Source organism: Molossus molossus, unplaced genomic scaffold (assembly GCF_014108415.1).
Source record: "Molossus molossus isolate mMolMol1 unplaced genomic scaffold, mMolMol1.p scaffold_m16_p_11, whole genome shotgun sequence".
NCBI classification, from domain to species: Eukaryota; Metazoa; Chordata; class Mammalia; order Chiroptera; family Molossidae; genus Molossus; species Molossus molossus.
The window spans coordinates 16571732-16591083 of record NW_023425346.1 but is presented as its reverse complement, the minus strand read 5'-3'; the positions used below and the strand labels follow the sequence as shown (position 1 = coordinate 16591083).

General features: G+C 42.5%; 2 protein-coding genes across 2 annotated transcripts in view; one reads left to right on the top strand and one right to left on the bottom strand.

Annotated features, from left to right (window-relative positions):
• Window positions 1–17381, top strand: part of LYPD1 (LY6/PLAUR domain containing 1) — a 35171-nt gene extending 17790 nt beyond the window's left edge. The window contains exon 4 of the mRNA XM_036254507.1: window positions 17110–17381. Within this exon, the coding sequence (XP_036110400.1) occupies window positions 17110–17345 (236 nt within the window). The 3' untranslated portion in view covers window positions 17346–17381. The remainder of the gene's footprint in view (window positions 1–17109) is intronic.
• GPR39 (G protein-coupled receptor 39) overlaps window positions 17329–19352 on the bottom strand; it is a 184790-nt gene continuing 182766 nt past the window's right edge. Inside the window, exon 2 of the mRNA XM_036254506.1 lies at window positions 17329–18262. Coding sequence (XP_036110399.1) covers window positions 17748–18262 — 515 coding nt within the window. The 3' untranslated portion in view covers window positions 17329–17747. The remainder of the gene's footprint in view (window positions 18263–19352) is intronic.

Sequence of the window (19352 nt, the reverse complement as noted above, 5' to 3'; positions counted from 1 at the left end):
AGAAAACTGCTCCAGTGTTTACTGCAGGAATAACTGGTCAGAATGGAGTTTAATTTTAAATAGCCCAGCTCAGTTTGGGAAAACAAAGAAAAACGATACAGACTTGTCTCTTATCCATACTAATGTCTCTTTTTTATCTTTATTGTTGAAAGTGTTACAAATGACCCCCCCCCTTTTCCCCCATTGACCTCTTCCTTCCCACCCCACCCCCTCCTGCTTTCTCCAAACTATTGTCTGTGTCCATTGGTTGCGCACGTATGCATATAAGTTCTTTGGTTTATTTCTTTCCAGCTCCCCGCCCCCTTCCCTCTGAAGTTTGTCAATCTGTTCCCTAATAACCAATGTCTTTCATTACAACTTTTTATTTTGAAACTTACAGAAAAGCTACAAAAATAGTACAGACTTTCCATATACCCTTTACCCAGCTTCTGCTAATGTTAAGAACTTGCATGATCATAGTATAAGCCTCAAAACTAAGAAATTAACATTGGTGCAATGCTATTAATGAAACCATCATTTGTATTGGAATTCACCAGTTTTTCCTTTTTCTGATCCCGGATCCTAACCAGGATCTCACATTGCATTCTGTTCTCATGTCTCCTTATCTTCCTTTAATCTCTGCCAGTGCCTCATCCTTTCCTTATCTTTTGTGATCTTGACATTTTTTTAAAAGGACAGGTCAGCTTATTTCCGCTGCCTCTCGATTTGGGTTTTCTCATTGTCTGTGCAAAAATGTCCAAACCTGAAGAGAATTTTTATAAACATTTATTTGAGCCAAACAGAGGATATACCTGGATGTAAGACCTCAATAGATCGAGATAAATTCTTCATAGAACAACAGTTTACAGTTTCTTTTTATACATTTGAGACTAAGGAAGGAATGGAAAGAAGATTACATGAAGGTGGGAGGAAGCAAAGTGGGGATCGGATTACAGGATAGTTCAGGTTATGTGCTCTCTTGAGGGGTCTGAAAGGGTGATCAGGTATTAGAAGGAAGGGTCTGAAAGGGGGCTTTTCAGAGGTGTTAACTGAGGTGTACAGAAACAGCGAACAGGACTTGCTTAAGGCAAAGAGATAAGCCCTTTAGAAAGAAGTTGAGTGTCTGGGGTGTGACTACCTACTGCCCCATTTGGGGTTTATGATGAGATCACCCTGTGAGGTTACTTTCCAGAACCCCCTTTTTTGTCTACATCATCATCAGATGGAGGTTACAAGAAAACAGAAAGGCTGTGTCATCATTTCTGATCTCGTCTTACCGAGGGATGCACGATGTGAATGTCGCATCACTGGTGATGCGAATTTGGAGCACTTGGTTAAGATGGTGTCTGCTGGGTTTCTCTGCTACGAAAGGACGTTTCTTCCCTTTCAAGTAACAGGTAACTCGACGGAGATAATTCGAAACTATACAGATATGTACTGTGTCCTCCTCAAACTTTGCTCAGTAATTTCAGCATCTGTTGGTGAATCACCCCTCACCAATTATATCTTTAACATTCTAATCTTAATGTCCCTTATTCCTTAAGTATTTATTACTTGAAATTCTTCTTACTCAAACAGTTATTGAGTAAATTACTGATCTATGTCAGTATGACCTCATGGATATTCACTTTATTTCATGAGTTCTAATCCGGCACTTTTGTTATTTATTTTGTTGGTCCAATTAATCCAGCTGTGCAGTGGGAGGTTGGCATCTGTGTTTTTTCAACCTGACCCATTTAAAAAAAAATATCTCCTTACTTTTTTGAACACCTCCTCATTTTTTCGAATATGTCCTTTTTTTTGTGAATACTTCCAGGTTCATCTTGAACCAACCCCCTCCCTGCCCTGTCCACTATGGGCCAGCAGTCATGGGTGCTTTGCATGCATGATCATCTTAGTCCTCATCCTTAATCCTTTCACTCTGTTGGATGAGTCTGTTCTCTGTTTGCAAGAGGATAAACTGAGGCTTAGAGAAGTTAAATGCTTTATTTAATTCTCTGCAGCAAGAGTTCTCACGTGGGTCTGTTGGAATCCAGGGTTTATGTTCTTTCCACTGGGTAAAGAATTATTTCAGAAGCAAAATTAAATGTGAACATGATCCATTTTAGCTTCCTCCATCCCATTTCAGAGAGAGGAATCTGAGGCCAGTAAATAAGAGGATCAAGACTGAAGAAACTAATGAAGGACCCTGATCTTCTGGCACTTAGTCCAGGATTTCAATTCATCATTAAAACTTCCTTTACTTACCTTATGATCGAAGATCATTTTCCATTGTGTTTGCTGGCAACCATGAATTGGATTTTTTAGCGTAGGTGTCATTTTGATAGGTCAAGAAATAATGTATCAAAGAAGTGAGCAATAGGCCTTCATACTACTGAAGAACTTCTTAGTAATATTGCCACTTTAACTCTTAAATTATCTCTTGGGCACCCTGGCGAATGTGGCTTCATTAGTTGAGCATCGTCCCATGCACTAAGAGAGGTCACAGGTTCGATTGCTGGTCAGGGCATGTGCCAGGTTGCGGGCTGGATCCCTAGTAGGGGGTGTGCAGGAGGCAGCTGATCAGTGTTTCTCTCCCTCCATCTCCCTTCCTTTCTGAGCTTAATTATAATTTTTTAGATGTGCTTTTAGAAATGTTATGGTTTTCAAAATCTTCTTAAAAACATCATACTTGAGAAGAAAAAAAATTAATGATGGTTTTCTTTCAGAATACACCATTTTCAAACAAATTTATATTGCCCCAAAAAATAATTTTTAAAAAATATGTTTCTATTGAGTTTAGGGAGAGAGGGAGAGCAAGTTACCACATCAGTGTTTACAGTCATGTACCACTTAACAACGGGGACACATCCTGAGAAATACATCATCAGTGATTTCATTGTGTGAATATCGCAGAGTGCACTTACACAAACCTGGGTGGTATAGTCTGCTGTCCAGCATATCCCTTTACAGAACAGCATGAGATTCAATCAAGCACAAGAGAAAATGATGCAGTAAGGAGATGCTGTAAACATGAGGATGCTGCCAGCATAATACTGTATTACAGCAAACTAATTTTGTATCAGTAGAAAGAGTACACTCTAAAATAATGATGAAAAAGTATAGTAAACACATAAACCAGGAAGTCATTTATTATCATTATCAAGTGTTATGTATTATACATAGCTGCATGTGCTCTACTTTTATATGACTAGCAGAACAATAGGTTAGTTTACGCCAGCATCACCTTGAACACGTAAGCAATGCATTGTGCTGTGATGTTACAATGGCCACATTGCCACTGGGCATAGGGATTTCTCAGCTCTGTTATAGTCTTATGAGACCATTGGCACATACGTGGTCCATATTGACTGAATCGTCGGTATGAGGTGCATGACTATACACTGTGCCTGCTCCCTTGCTTCCGGAAACAAAATAAGAGAGGACGACAGAGCCCCAGCAACGCTCTAGACCCACCAGGGCTAAACAGGATGCTCCAGAAAACAGGACCTGCTGAAACCAGAGGCTTCTTACACAAACGGGGAAGCTTCTGTTTCTATGGAGTCACTGAAGAAAGGACCCAGGAACTTGTGACAGGGAAGTCAGAGAGCCAACTCCTAGACACAGCTGCACTGATACAGAACCCGGGGTGGGGGGCCGGGGGCGGGGAACTCTGCTTCAGTTTTCCCGCAGGGTTTTGGCGTTAAAGATGACCGCCGAAAGGCACCTGACCGCAAGCCTTCCTCGGGAGACCATCCTGCCCGTGCTGGCAACAGCATCCGGTCAGGGCCTCCGGGTTCGCCTGCCGTTTTCATTTTCCCTTCAAGCTGCGGCTGTGTCTCCTGTCAGAATGTAGCGACTGCTCTCCACCCGTGGCTTCCAGGTCTCCTGCAGGGTTTATAGACGTTATGAAGAGCATACTTTCTGAAGAAACAGTTCAATTAAAAATGTTTTAAAATATAGAGAAAAGATTCTACAAATACTGTAAATTTAGCAAAAGCCTCTGATAGAGCATCTTTGAGACCCCTGGAGCCCACGAGTATCCTGGCTGACGTTCCCCCCAAAGCAAGCATTCCAGACCGCTGGGGCCTCTGTCACGCAGCCGGGAAGGCAGACTGGGCAAGTGAAAGGCTTTTTCCGTGTAAAGGTGATTGGATTATAACAGGCTAGAACAGAGGTCAGCAAACTGTGGCCCCTTATAGAAATCTGGCCCTGCGGAATGGACTGAATTCTGTAGCCTCAAAATGTATCTGTTGAAGCCCGAACCCCCTGTGATGGAATTTGGAGGGGTGGGGTCTTTGAGAGGTCGGTAGGGTTTGATGACGTCATGAGGGTGGGCCCCTGGTCCAGCGGGACTGGTGCCCTCATTGGAAAGGGAGACCCCAGAGCTCTCTCCCTCTCTGGGCACATGCCGATGAGGGCGCAGCTGTCTACAAGCCAGAAGGAGGGTTCCCAGGTTCTCACAGAAACCGAATTTGCCAGCACCTGACCTGAGGCGTCTAGGCTCCAGAACTGCAAGAAAACGTCTGTTGTTTAAACCAGGCAGCATCTGGGGTATTTTGTTATGGCAGCCCAAGCTCACTGATGCAGACTGTTCCTGGCAGCGGAGGTTCATGGGGACACAGCCACACCCACATGTTCATGTGTTAGCCGTGGCAGTTTCCATGGCAGAATGTCCGCTGGAGTCATTGTGACCGAGACCATATGGCCGGCAACGGCCAATGTATATACTGTCTAGCCCATTACAGAAAAAGTGTGTCAACGCCTGGAGTAGAAATTTACAATATATGGTATAGGTTTTGAATAGGAAAAGTCACCCCAGGGGGACAGTAAGGGGCCAAGGAGAGGGAACCACCTTGGTGGGCAGTGGCCACACCAGCACGGCCCTGCTCCCCTGCAGGTGTGCCCCGGACTTCTGACAGCATCCAATGAGTCTGATAGCACAGGCCAGTCATGACGGGGGCAGAAGGGAACAGATGCGGTCACGGAAGGGCGTGGACAGCAGTGAGGAAGCAACCAGCTCGCCTTCCCTCTCCGCACTGGACCTCGGGTGGCGGAGGTGTGTCTGCTGCAGAGCAGAGCACAGCTGGGCTGTGACACAGAATGAAGTCTTGCAGTGACAAGACTGCTCCCTGGATAAGTTACAGTGTGCTTTTAGCATCTGCACGTGCCCTCTCCCGCCAAGGTGGGAATGTGGACGTTGGGACGCCCTGTGTCAATCATCTGAGGTTGGTCTGGGATTCGGTGTGTCTGGGGACTGCCCAGGGACTTCTGAGATGTCTGTGGGCCACTGCTCGAGCAGCTCCCACCCGCTGGAGCCGGGCCTGTTCCTGCCTGGGCCGTGCTGCACCCTGCCCGGCCCCTTCGTGAACAACCTTGATAAAACCGAGTTTTGGCCAAAGGGATAGAATCGCTCCAGCGATGCAGGACATTACAAAGTTTTCCTATCTGTCTGCTGCCAGCCAGGTCAGCCTCGAGGCTTTGGGGCCAGAACGCTCGTCTTGGAACCATGCTGGAAGTCTCCGCAATGTGGAATTCCAGAGCTGAGCCCACGCCGGGTGGACTGACTTCAAGCAGAGTTGTTTCACAGGCCTTTTATCCTGCCGCTCAGTCTGGAGTGACCCAGGCATGTTAGGAGCAAGCAAAAGGAGCCGGACTCAGACAAAGAGAAAACACCATCTTTCTTCTTCCCCTCGTGTGATCAATAATTCAACCCTACAAAGCAAGCCCCTTACCTGATGGAGTGCTTGCTGCAAAGGAGAAGACAGGCCATCCAGCATCCACCCCCCGCTTCTAACACCTTCCTTCTTTCTCCCTCCTCCTTCCCCATCTCCTGGCCGGCCTTGGGTCCCCCTCCATCTGAATGCAATGCTAACATTCTGATAAAATGTGGCCCAAATATAGTCCAGGCTGAACTGGGATAGATGTGAACCGGGGGGAAGGGAGGGGGAAGCCAGTCATTTAAAATGTCAGAGCAAATCGATCAGTTAGGATTGAAGTCACTGTCCCCTGTGAGTGATGTATCATGACGTGCATGAACTCAACAAGTAACTACTTATGTGAATGAAGGGCGTGAATCAGAAAGTGCCTCCTGGTCAGCTGATGAGGACGACGATGATGGTGATGACCACCATGACCACAGTGGCAAACACGTACATGGAACTACCTCATGCCAGGTGCTTCTCTGAGCGCCTTACACATGCTTCACTCGACTTGAAGGGATCATGTCTAGTGTCTATAAAACAAGGAGGACATGACGGAACAGAAATGTGTTTGCACCATTTATTTGGATGCATTTCAATCCAAATATATACTTAATTCTAGTGTGTAGGGCACAAAGGTCCAATTTCTTTTTCCTTTTTTTCATGTTTTATGTCTTCAGCATCATTCTTGGAAGTATATTTCCTTCAGTCAAATATCACAGGGCCCAGGGAACAGGCAGAGTCGTGCAGTGGAGTGAGATCCCCTGGATGTAACCTTGTTTTTCCTTTATTCCTCAGCATGCCCATCACCCACATCCTAAATAAGGCAGATTAGCACGAGCGACTCCCTCAAAGCCAACAATTTGTGGTCGGGCTTTAAGTGAGCGTCGCCACCCATCTGCATCCAAGAGCTCCCAGGACGCCGTCACCTCTCTAAAGACTGAAAGAGGATTAAAGTTTTAAACGCTGGGTGATTGATTAATGTGATGATATGGGGTGGTGTGTTCCTCAAGGGCCATGAGCAGTGACTTGGCAGTGGCAGGACGCATCTCTGCGCCCCGCGGGGCGGAGTGGCTGGGAGCTGGCCTCCGTGGGATTAGCGCAGCTCCGCTGATGGACAGCCCCGCCTCAGCCTGCCGAGCCTGCGAGCTCTGGTCTGAATCCCCGTCACCAAGTCAGCCTCTGTCTGTGGCAACCAGAAGCTGGGGGTTTGTTTGAGCTTCATGGAACCTTTGTCACCCAGGCCCCACCAGCCTGGGAATAACATTTCAGTTGCACCTAGTCAGAAAAGCACCCACTACCATGGGACCTCAGGGTCCCCTCCAAATGGTTCTTCCTTCTGTCTTCTTCCCTTTCTCCATTCATTCATTCATTCATTCAGTCAGTCAGTCAGTCAATAATTATTGAACCTTTACTATGTGCTAGGCACTGTTCTAATTGCTGGAGCTGAATTCTATTTAAAAAGATACAATAATAAAACCAGTAGTGTATTAGAAGTGATTAAAAGTCAAGCAGGGAAGGGGCGTCCCTCACTTATTTGGGAAAGTTTCTCACTCTGGCTCTTGGGCACTGCCTTCTCCTACAGGGGGTGGCCGCTGAGAGCTCCAGGGCAGACATAAAGCTGTAGGAAAATCAAATCCAAGGCCGAGGGCAGCCAAGACACCACTCCTGCCCACGACGCTGCTCAAGTCACGCAGAGCCATGGTGCCCTTGTCCAAACCCATCTGAGGTTTCGGGGAAGCTCCGGCGCCGGGAAGCTGGACTGTGTTCTGGCTGGAGTGATGTGGACCCTATGCCACCTGGTGCTATGTGCTCTTACGTGCTCCAAGGCTCAGAGTTCAGTTTATGCTTTTTTATCTCTATTAGTTTGTCATCACAGATGCAATCCACGAATGCATTCTGACTGGAAAACGTTCAGCTGTCACAAATAAATCAAAAATGCTTTCTGACTGTGGTCCAGACCTAAAGGGACCACCACTGGATGCCTGCTTTTACAGAGATGTGGACACACACACACCCTACAGGCATACCACAACAGCACAGATTGTATTGCTTTGTGTTTTTTTCTTGCATAATTGGTATATTTTTAGATCACTTGAAATTCATTTTTCTCTTATTGAGAACCATGTCGATACAGGAATAATTCAATAGTCAGTACACTGAGCCAGATCAATATAGAGCTCTGCCCCTTCAACGGCCACGTACTCCCCACAGTGTGCACGCTCCTTTTCCCTGTTAAGGATGTGCACGCATGAAAGTGCGTTTGTTTTGGAGGGTAAATGCCAAGAGGTGGAACTGTTGCGTTTGTACATTTTAAATTATTAGAGATCCTTCCAAATCCTTAGGCCAATTTACCCTTCACCAGTAGTCCGAGAGGTTCCTTTCTGGTTTACCTGCAGCTCCTCCTCTCCTGGCCCCAGAGCTGAGCTCATGGGGGCGGGGTTAACAAAAAAAGGAAAGACAGACAGACACAAGTGCCCCTGCCATGTGACCCTGAGATTTGGGCTTTGGGGGTAACTCTGCAGCTCTCTTCTTGAGGGTGTGTTCATTCCTGGGAGCCCTCTAGTGGACACAGCTAGGAAGAGGCAGCTACACTGGGAAAGAGGGCATCAGATAAAAATGGTTCTTTGGGGGCATTATTTTAGAAGGGTAAAAAAAGTTCTTCATTGGCGTTGTTCTGATTTCAAATGGTAAAAAAGGGTGTACAGTTTTCTTTCACACCCTGTCCTGTGGTCACCCTGTATGCCTACCCCCCAAAAATTGTCAATTTTTTATGTACTCTTGCAGAAATATTTTATGTGTAGGTATACAAAATGTATGTATGTGTATGTAATTTTGCCACCCCCCCACACCCCACCATTGGAAGTGTATTATTCCAAGGCAGGCAATGGGCCACAGTTCTTAAGAGCAGAGATTCTAAAGCCAGGATTCCTGATTTCAAATCCTGGCTCTTCCGTATAATTACCTGCATGGCCCCTAAATAAATCACTTAACCTCCCTCTGCCTCAGTTTACCATTGGGCCATTATTGCTAGAGTTATTACAATGATTAAATGAGTTAATATTTGTAAAGCTCTTAAAATTGTATATAGGATATAATAAGATGCATGAACTCCTTGATTAAATAGTTTTAAAAAGAAGATAGAGAGGGAAAAAAAAAAGAACCCATTTTTTTTTTGTATTTGATATTTGTATATATTGTGAAATGATCACCACAATAAGTGTAGTTAACATCCATCACCATACATACTTTCAATTTTTTTTCTTGTAATGAGGACTTTTAAGATTTTATCTCTTAGCGACTTTCAAATATGCAATACAATATTATCTAGTCACCATGCTGTACGTTCTAGCTCCATGACTTAATTATTTATAACAAAGTTTGTAGCTTTGACCCTCCTTTACCCATTCTACTCACCCCCAGCCTTCACCTCTGGCAGCCACCAGTGTGTTCTCTGTATCTGTGAGCTTGGATTATTGTTGCTGTTGTTTTAGATTCCACATATAAGTGAGATAACATGGCATTTGTCTTTCTCTGTCCGAGTTATTTCTTTTAGCATCATGCCCTCAAGGTCCACATGGTCACAAATGGCAAGATCTCATTCTTTTTTATGGCTGTATAGTGTTCCATTGTCTGTGGAACACTATACAGCCATTCATCCATTCATCAATCAGTTGACTTTGGTTGTTTTCATATCTTGGCTATTGCAAATGATGCTATAATAAACGTAAGAGGTGTATATAACTTTTCAAATTAGTGTTTTTTATTTCCTTGGATAAATACCCACAAGTGACATTTGCTGGATCATATGGTAGTTCTATTTATAATTTTTTGGAACCTCCATACTCTTTCCTATCCTGACTGCACCAATTTACATTCCCACCAACAGTGCACAGGGTTCTATGTTCTCCACACCCTCACCAACACTTATTTCTAACAAATGTGAGCTGATATCTCATTGTGGTTTTGATTTGTATTTTCCTGGTAATCAGTGATGTTTAGCATCTTTTTATGTACCTTTTGGCCATTGTGTGTGTGTGTGTGTGTGTATTTATTTCTTTAATGTCTAGTCAAACCCTATGCATTTAAAAAAAAAATTTTGATGGTTTTGTTTGGGTTACATTTGTTTCTTTGGTTGGTCCTAGTTCTTTATGTTATTGAGTTGTATTAGTTCCTTATATATTTTGGGTATTAGCCCCTTATCAGGTATACTAGCTTGAAAATATTTTCTCAAATTCAGTAGGTTGCCTTTTTATTTTGTTGGTTTCCTTTGGTGTGAAAAAGTTTTAAATTTGATGGAGTCCTACATGTTTATTTTTTTACCTTTGTTGCCTTTGTTTTGGGTGTCAGATCCAAAAAAATTATTGCCAAGACCAAGGTCAAGGAGCTTACTGCCTATGTTTACTTTAAGGAATTTTGTAGCTTCAGGTCTTACGTTCAAGTCTTTAATCCCTTTTGAGTAAATTTTTGTGTATTAATTAGTGTAGTAGTCCAGTTTCTTTTTTATTTTTATTTTTGTATGCAGCTGTCCAGTTTTCCTGACACTGGTCAGCATTCAGGTCTTTTATCTCCTTGGTTAAGTTCATTCTTATATATTTTATTCTTTTTGATGCAATTGTAAATACAATTTTCTTCATTTCTCTTTCCGATAGTTCATTTTTAGTATATAGAAATGTAACATATTTTTGTATATTGATTTTGTATCCTGTAATTTTACTGAATTAATTTAGGACACACACACACACACACACACACACACATATTTTTATATAATTATATATATATATATATATATATATATATATATATATATATATATATACATATACACACACACAGTGATACCTCGGTTCTCGAACATAATTCGTTCCAGGAGGACGGTCGAGAACCGAATTGTTCGAGAACCGAAGCAATGAACCCCAATAGGAAAGCGTGACTCCACAAAGCGTGACTCTCTCTCTGCACTCACACTGATGGCGCAAGCAAGGCGCGCTGGGCCGAATGAACGCCATTCGGCTCAACTCGGCTCATCTCGGAAGTTCGAGTTCCAAATATTTGTTCGGATTCCGAGACAAAAGTTTCTCGAATCTCCTGGTCGAATACCAATTTGGTCGAAAACCGAGGCGTTCGAGAACCGAGGTATCACTGTATGTATATATATATATATATATATATATATATATATATATATATAGAGAGAGAGAGAGAGAGAGAGAGAGAGAGAGAGAGAATAGAGAGAAAAAGAAGTAAAAATGTCACTATTTTATATATAAAATCTACAAATAGTGATATTTTTACTTCTATCTTTCCAATTTGGATGCTTTTTATTCCTTTCTTGGCTAGTGCTTCAGCTAGGACCTCCAACACTATGTTGAATAAAAGTGGCAAGTGTGGAGATTCTTCCCTCATTTCTGATCTTAGAAGAAAAGCTTTCAACTTTTCTATGTTGAGTATGATGTTAACCGTGGGCTTGTCATATGTGGTATTTATTATGTTGAGGTACATCTCCTCTATACACATGTTGTTGTGAGTTTTTATCATAAATGGATGTTAAATTTTATCATATGCTTTTTTTGCATCTATTAAGATGAGATTATTTTATCCTTGATTTTGTTAATGTGGTGCATTACCTTGATGGAATTGTGGGTGTTGAACCATCCGTGCATCCTTGGTCATGATGTATTAATCCTTTCAAGGTATTCAATTTGCTTTGCTAATATTTTGTTGAGGCTTTTTGCAGCTGTGTTCGTCAGGGATGTTGGACTGTAATTGTCTTTTCTTGTGGTGTCTTTGTCTGGTTTTTGGTATCAGGGTCATGCTGGTCACATAAAATAAGTTTGGAAATGTACTTTCCTCTTTAGTTTTTTGGAAGAGTTTGGGAAGGACTGGTATTCTTTTCTGAATGTTATGTAGAATTCACCTGTGAAGCCATCTGGTCCTGGACGTTTGTCTGTTGGGAAGTTTTTAAATACTGATTCAATCTCCTTATTGGTAATTAGTCTGTTCAGATTTTCTGTTTCTTCATGATTCAGTTTTGGAGGTTATATTTCTTGGAAATTTTGTTCTAGCTTGTACAATTGTTGGTGTATAATTGTTTATAGTACTCTTTTATGATCCTTTGTATTTCTGTGGTATCTGTTGTAGGTCTCTTCTTTCATTTCTAATTTTATTTGAGTTTTCTCTCCTGTTCTCAGTGATTCTAGCTACAGGTTTGTCAATATTGTTTATATTTTTAAAAAACTAGCTCTTGGTTCATTGATATTTTTTATTGTCTTTTTAGTTTCTATTTATTTCTACTCTGATTTTATTTTCTTCCTTCTGTTAAATTTGGGCTTCATTTTTTTCTTCTTCTTCTTTTTTTTTTTTTTTTTGTAGTTCTCTGAAGTATAATGTTAAGTTTTTTATTTGAGATTTTTCTTGTTTCTTACGATAGGCATTTATCACTATGAACTTCCCTCTAAGAACTGCTTTTGTTGCAGCCCTGAAGTTAGGGTATGTTGTCTCACTTTCACTTGTGTCAAGGTATTTTTTTTTTCTTCTTTTTTGACCTATTGGTTGTTCAGTAGCATATTGTTTAATGTCCACTTATTTGTGAATTTTCCAATTTTCTTCTTGTAACTGATTTCCAGTTTTGTACCATTTGGTCAAAAAACATGTTTAATATGATTTCAGTCTTCTAACATTTTTTAAGATTCATTTTATGTCCTAAAATATGATCTATTCTGAAGAATGATGCATATGCACTTGAGAAAAATGTGTATTCTGTTACTTTACTATGGAATGTTTATATATATCCGTTAAGTTCATCTTGTCTAACATGGCTTTTAAGGTCAATGTTTCCTTATTGATTTTCTGTCTGGATGATCTATCCATTGATGTAAGTGGTATTAAAGTCCCCTATTGTTATTGTATTGCTGTCTATTTCTCCCTTTTGCTTTGTTAATATTTGCTTTATATATTTACCTGCTTATATGTTGGGTGCGTAAATATTTGCAAATGTTATCTTCTCTTGTTGGATTGACCCTTTACCATTATCTAATGACACATAATCTTTGTCTTTATTACAGTCTTATGTCCATTTTGTCTGACATAAGTATAGCTACCCTGGCTTTATTTTGGCTTCCATTTGCATGGAATATGTTCCCACCCCTTCATAATCTGTGTGTGTCCTTATATCTGAAGTGAGCCTCTTGTAGGCAGCATATGGATGGGTCTTGTGTTTTGGTTTTTAAATCCATTTAGCCACTCTGTCTTGATTGAAGTATTTAGTCCATTTACATTTAAAGTAATTATTATTATTATTATTATTATTATTATTATTATTATTTTATCCTCACCCGAGGACATTTTTTCATTTTTTGTTCAGGTAGAGTGGGAGGGAGAGAGAGGAACAGAGAGAGAGAGAGAGAAACTTCGATGTGAAAGGAACACATCAAGTGGCTGCCACCCACACAACCGACCAGGGCCGGGGACAAACTGCAACCGAGGTACGTGCCCTTAGCGGGAACCGAACCCGGGTCTCTCAGGACCGCAGGCCGACGCTCTAACCGCTGAGCCAAACTGGCCAGGGCTAAAGTAATATTATTGATAGGTATGTACTTATTGACATTTTATTAATTATTTTCTGTCTGTTTTGTAGTTCCTCTGGCCCATTCTTATTTTCTTGCTCTCTTCCTTTGTGGTTTGATGACTTTCTTTAATGGTATGTTTTGATTCCTTTCTCATTATTTTTTATGTATCTACTATAGGTTTTTGCTCTGTGGTTAATGTGAGGCTTACATATAACAACTTATATGTTGATCACAACTTAAGTGTGAATGCATCCTAAAGCTTTGGATTTTTATTCTCCCCCCCAGCATTTTGTTTTTATTGTCACATTTAATATATTTTTATCTTGTGTATGCCTTAGCTAATTATTGTAGTTATTTTTACTACATATCTTTTAACTTTCAAAGTATCCCCCCCCCCCCATTTATCTTGAGATAGAGTGGGAGGTAGAGTGGGAGGGAGAGAGAGAGACATTGATGTGAGAGAGAGACATTGATGTGAGAGACACACATTGAGTGGTTGCCACCCACACGACCCCAACCAAGGCTGGGGACAAACTGTAACCAAGGTATGTGCCCTTGGTGGGAACCGAACCCGGGACTCTCTGGTCTGCGGGCCAATGCTCTAACCACTGACTCAAACAGGCCAGGGCTACCGTTTTTTGTGTTTTTTTTTTAATTCGTTCACTTTACTATATATTTACATCAAATTTATACCTTCACATGTTTTCTTGTTACTAACAAGCATCCTTTTTTTCAGCTTAAAGAATTACATTTAACATTTCTTGTAATTCTGGTTTAGTAGTGATGAATCCCTTTAACTTTTGTCCAAAAAAACTCTTTTAAAAAAATTTTTATCACTCTTTTAGTTCTGAATAGTAACTTTGCCAGGTAGGGTTTTCTTGGTTAGTGGGTTTCTGTTGTTGTTTTCTTTTAGCACTGTGACGATATCATGCCCCTCCCTTCTGGCCTGGAAAGTTTCTGTTGAAACATCTGATAATCTCATGGGGGTTCCCTTGTACATAACACATTTTTCTCTTTCTGCTTTTGAGCTTCTCCTCTTGTCTTCGACTTTTAATATTATAATTGTAATATACCTTGGTATGTGTCTCTTTGAGCTCTTCTTATTTAGAACTCTCTGGGCTTCCTGGATCTGTATGTCTGTCTCCTTCCCTAGGTTAGGGACGTTTTCAGTCGGTAATTGTTCAAGTAAATTGTCTGCTTCTTCCTCTCTTTCTTCTCTTCTGGAACTCCTATAACATGATATTAGTCTGCTTGTTGTTGTCCTTTAAGCTATCTTCACTTTTTTTCATTCTTTTTTCTTTTGTCTACTCTGATTAGGTGATTTCTACTGTCCCTGCCTTTGAGCTGATGGAGTCCACTACATTATCTAGTCTGCTGTTGAACGCTAGTATATTTCTCAGTCCAGTTATTATATTCATCACTTCTGTGACTTCTCTTTGATACTTTCTATATTATCTGTCTCTTTGTATTCATTGATTCTCTTCCTTAGTGCAGTGAGCCTTTTTATGACCGTTACTTGGGACTCTTTCTGGGGTAAATGATTTATCTCTGTCTCATTAAGGTTTTATTTTCAGAATTTTATCTTGTGTTGTTTGGAACATATTCCTTTGTTTCTTTGATTTTCTTAACTCTCTCTGTTAGTCTCTAGAAATTAAATGAACCAGCCACCTTTTCCCATCTTGAAGGGTTGACCTTGTGTAGGAGATGGACCTTATCATTCAGTCTCTCAAGCTGGTGATTGCCCAAGCCACTTGTTTTATTTTAATAGCTCCTGGCAGTATAGGGTGCTCCACAGCCAGTCAGTATCTCAGAGGGGAGGAGCTCAGTCAGCACCTAGATTCAGGCTGATTAGGAGCTATAACCTCAAATAGTTTTAAAGAATGCAAATATATACAGTCCTGTGGGACCACAAATGTTAAACCCCACTGGCCACCAGAGCCAGGAAATCTGGGGGTGTCTCCTGGTGGCAATTGCAAAATCCAGGGCTCCCCTTGTGAATTATATAAGTAACCTACCTCATCACTGATTCTCTGCCCTAAAAAGTTAGGCTTAAAAATAAATCCTCAGCTATGTCACTAAAAATGCAAATTACAGAACAGCATAGAGGATGTGATGTTAACAAGTGTGTTCATCTGCATGCGCACATGTACACACTGTATTTCTTCATGGGTACGTATGTAAATATATAGAAACAGGCCTGGAAGGAGGCATCCAAAACTGATAAGACTGCTTACATCTGAGTAGAACCTGGGATTGAATGTGGTGGTCGCCTTATCTGAATGTCTGATCATTTTTTACAGTGAAAAATATATTCACTTAAAGGAAAAAGTTTGCTGAGGTTGAACTGGAAAATGATAGTTGGTGCTTTTATTATTTAAGAATAAACAAATAGTGAGCAAAACTTAATTTCCTGCAATGGATAGGAAATGTAGAGACTATGGGGAATCTATAAATGGGCAACACACACCCTCTGTCCGCGGGCATTATCTTGCCAGAGCAGCTACTTCCAGGATTTTCTACTGGAGTTAGGAAATCAACCCTTACACACATGGATAGACAAAAATGACATAACTGCATGTTTTGATGTAAATCTAAGGTGTTTCTTATACTTCCTAGAACTTTCAAGAAGGAGGTGAAATCTTGACTGTTTCTCCAGCACCCAAAGCAGCCATTCTCAAGGGGGAGAAGGCAGCCTCATACCAAAGCAACACCTGCAAGCACATGCCTGCAGGGGTCAGGGGGGAAGCGCCCCGGCTGCTCCTGGAATGTACCCCTCAGCTGTGCAGGGCAGCAGAGAGGCTAAGGCCATTCACGTCCATGTCTAACTCTAGTATTATCTATTATTAGACCAAAAATAATTCTGTCAATTATACCTATTAAAAAAATCATAGATACAAAAGAGCCCTCTAAAAGCTATCTTCAGAGTAAAGCCTCCCCCCTAAAACAGAAAACAAAACTATGTAGTTTATTGTCTATCTGCTTTCTATACAGTGATCCAGACTTGACAGCATGGAGCCAGACTACTAGGCTCAAATCCCTGCTGCTCTGCTGGGATTTGACTTTGGACCAGTTAACTAACCCTCTCTTGCCTTAGGCTCTCTATCTGTGAAATGGGGATGATCATGAGGTCCTTCCTTGTAGGTAGGTATATCATCTGTGACACTGGGTCTCTGAAGAGTCCCTGCATATGAGAAAGCACTTAAATAAGCTTCGCTATTATCATTGGAATTGCATTTACTTCTAGCTTTGAAAGAAACCCTAATTTGATCGCTATGCTGCAATTTGGACATGACACATGTACTCTTCAAGATGCACCCTCCAGTCTTTTCAGGAAGCTCCTTTATGTGCTCACATGGTACATATTAAGTGCTCGTTGTGTGATGCTGACTGGGCAAATGACCAGACATGCTAAGGGCAAAACGTCTTCCCTGAGAAGAGGGCTGTTGTGGATCTCCTCAAACCTGGGACAAATCAGGGCCCCTTCAGTAGGGATCTGGTCTTTATTCAGAAAATTCCATGATTGAATACGTAGTTGAGAGCCCTCTCTGTGTATCCTTTATAAACTAAGATGAGAGCTAGACACAGCGTGTGGTCCTGTCTGGCATGCAGTAGTTTGAACAACAAAGGGAAAAGGCTCTGTATTCAGTACACAGTGTGAATTCTGACTTAAAAAAGTGGACTCTGGTTTGACAGCTTTTTATTCCATGGCATTGTATCTCAAATAGCTTTTGGAACAATTCTGTTTGGGAGGCTCAGTGAAACCACCCAAAGCCCCTCTGGGCTGTGACAGGAGGCAGGACACACTGGGATCTGGGCTCAGAGGTGTGCTGTCCATTGCCGGCGCAGGTTAACCCAGCTCCTTTGGGTCTGTGTTGCAGGGATCATGTACCGCAAGTCGTGTGCATCGTCGGCAGCCTGCCTCATCGCCTCGGCTGGGTATCAGTCCTTCTGCTCCCCAGGGAAACTGAACTCTGTGTGCATCAGCTGCTGTAACACTCCTCTGTGCAACGGCCCTCGGCCCAAGAAAAGGAGCAGCTCGGCCCTGGCCCTGCAGCCAGAGCTCCCCACCACCACCCTGCTCGCCACATTAGCCCTCTTCGTGGCACACTGCTGAATGAGATGCCAGCCCCTCCTGCATTGTTCTTCTGACCCTTGCTGCCCCACTCCATGAGCTCTTCTGGGTGTCCTTTGGTTCTGGGTAGGGAGTCTGCATTCTTTCTTTTAGTTCCTTTGCAAATAATGAAAGAGCTCAGTGTAAAACATTTTTGTAAGCTCTGAATACATTCAGTCTGACTGAATTTTCAGTGTGTACTTAAGAAAAGGGAGGGGATGGATTCAAAGTTCCTGTCTGTAGCCAGAATTGGCCCTTAGAAGACAGTGAAGTGGGCGTGTGCCTTCCCCAAGGCCCCCAGCTCGCACTCCTGTCCCTGATGGGAAACATTTGTCACTGCTGTGTGAGGGGAATGCTGCTTTCGCGGGGCGGGCTGGTTAGCCTCAAGGCTTTCTTACTGGGCACTCACACTTCCTGCTCCTGAAAACCATTCCCTGCTGCACCACTGGCCGGTTTCGTCTCCCACTTGGGCTCTGGCGACTCGGGACTCAATGGCTGGGTCTTAGACTCGGGCTTGGCTTCGGCCTCGCTCTGAAAAGTGCTTAGGAACACCTTGTTAGTTCTCCTTGCAGAGGAACTGCGCCTGGAAGCCAGGAAGATGAGGGGGCGGCGCGCCGAGCGGGCGCTGTCCGTGGTGGGGGCGCCCAGGCTGCGCAGCCGCCTCTCGTGGTTGGCGTGCTGCAGGGTCAGGCGGCAGCGCAGCACCTGCCAGAACACCCTGCGGAACTGCTGCGAGGACACGTTGTACAGGAGAGGGTTGACCACCGAGCTCAGGTAGAAGAAGGTGTCCGAGAAAGGGAGGAGGATCATGTACGCCTGGAAGTAGGACCTCGTCCAGTCGTGCTTGGGTCTGGCAGCAGCCATGATCCTGCGAACCTGGTTAGGCATCCAGCAGATGGCCAGCGTCACAACAATCAGCCCTGAGCCGGGAAGGGAGCGGAGAAACAAAAATACAGCATGAGAACAACAACAAACACCATAACATATTTACCCCTCACTTCTGTGCTCCCTGGCCAGGAAATGGTACACAGTTTTCAATGTGTTTGACAGCGTCTGTTGCCACTAGCAGAAAAGAATTGAACACTGTTTCAGGGCTGGGGGAGTTGACTGTATTACAGTCCATTAAATGCTTTGGACAGTTTATTTATACCTGTTAAATGGCTGTTAATTTTTTAAAAATGTTTTCGTTGTTGTTTGTGCATCCAGAAAGCATTTTATGTAGTCCATTAACCTAGTTATGTCTTTGTTTTTTTAAAAAATAGATGTATACCCTATCAGATGAAACATTTGCATTTTAAAGAATGTCCACGCAAAGGAGACCCAGTGATATCTTCAAGACAAATGGACATGGTAACAAAGGAACATATTTAGTGACCTGATCTTGCATTCAGTTTCTAGGGAAGGAAAGTCAGACTGGCCAGTCACTGAGAATGTCTTGTGTTCGATTTTTCCATGCATTTACTAGGTTCACACACCTGTAGTTATAATGCTAATATCTGCAACAGCACTTCTATTTCTTTTCAAATGTTTTAAAATCAGACAGTTATCCAAACAGAATGGAAAATATAAAACGTCCTTCACATTCTGCCAGTAACATGAGTGTCAACAGCTCGGAAATGATTAGGCTCTAAAGAGAGATGACTCAGTGGCCCCACCACAGAGCAGAAGCTGACTGCATGGACACAGTGCGCATGCCCACGTGTCTGCATCCCCACTTCCCCATCATCGCTACTTCTGTGACCTCAGGCAGATAGAGTCTATTAGGCCACAGACAACTGATATCACAAATTTCATGAACATTTATTCTACAGTGATTCTCCACCCCCCCCCCCCAAAAAAAAAGCACAACCAAGGGATGCCAGGTCAGAAATCAGCAGGATTTGCTCTCTTCTCTCACAGAAGGGGATGGAGGTGTGGGAATAGGCCAGAGACCAGAATGCGAGTGAGCAGAGCTGACATCTTACAGACATGTTTTGGATTTCCAGAAATGCTTCATTCCCTCACCCAAAT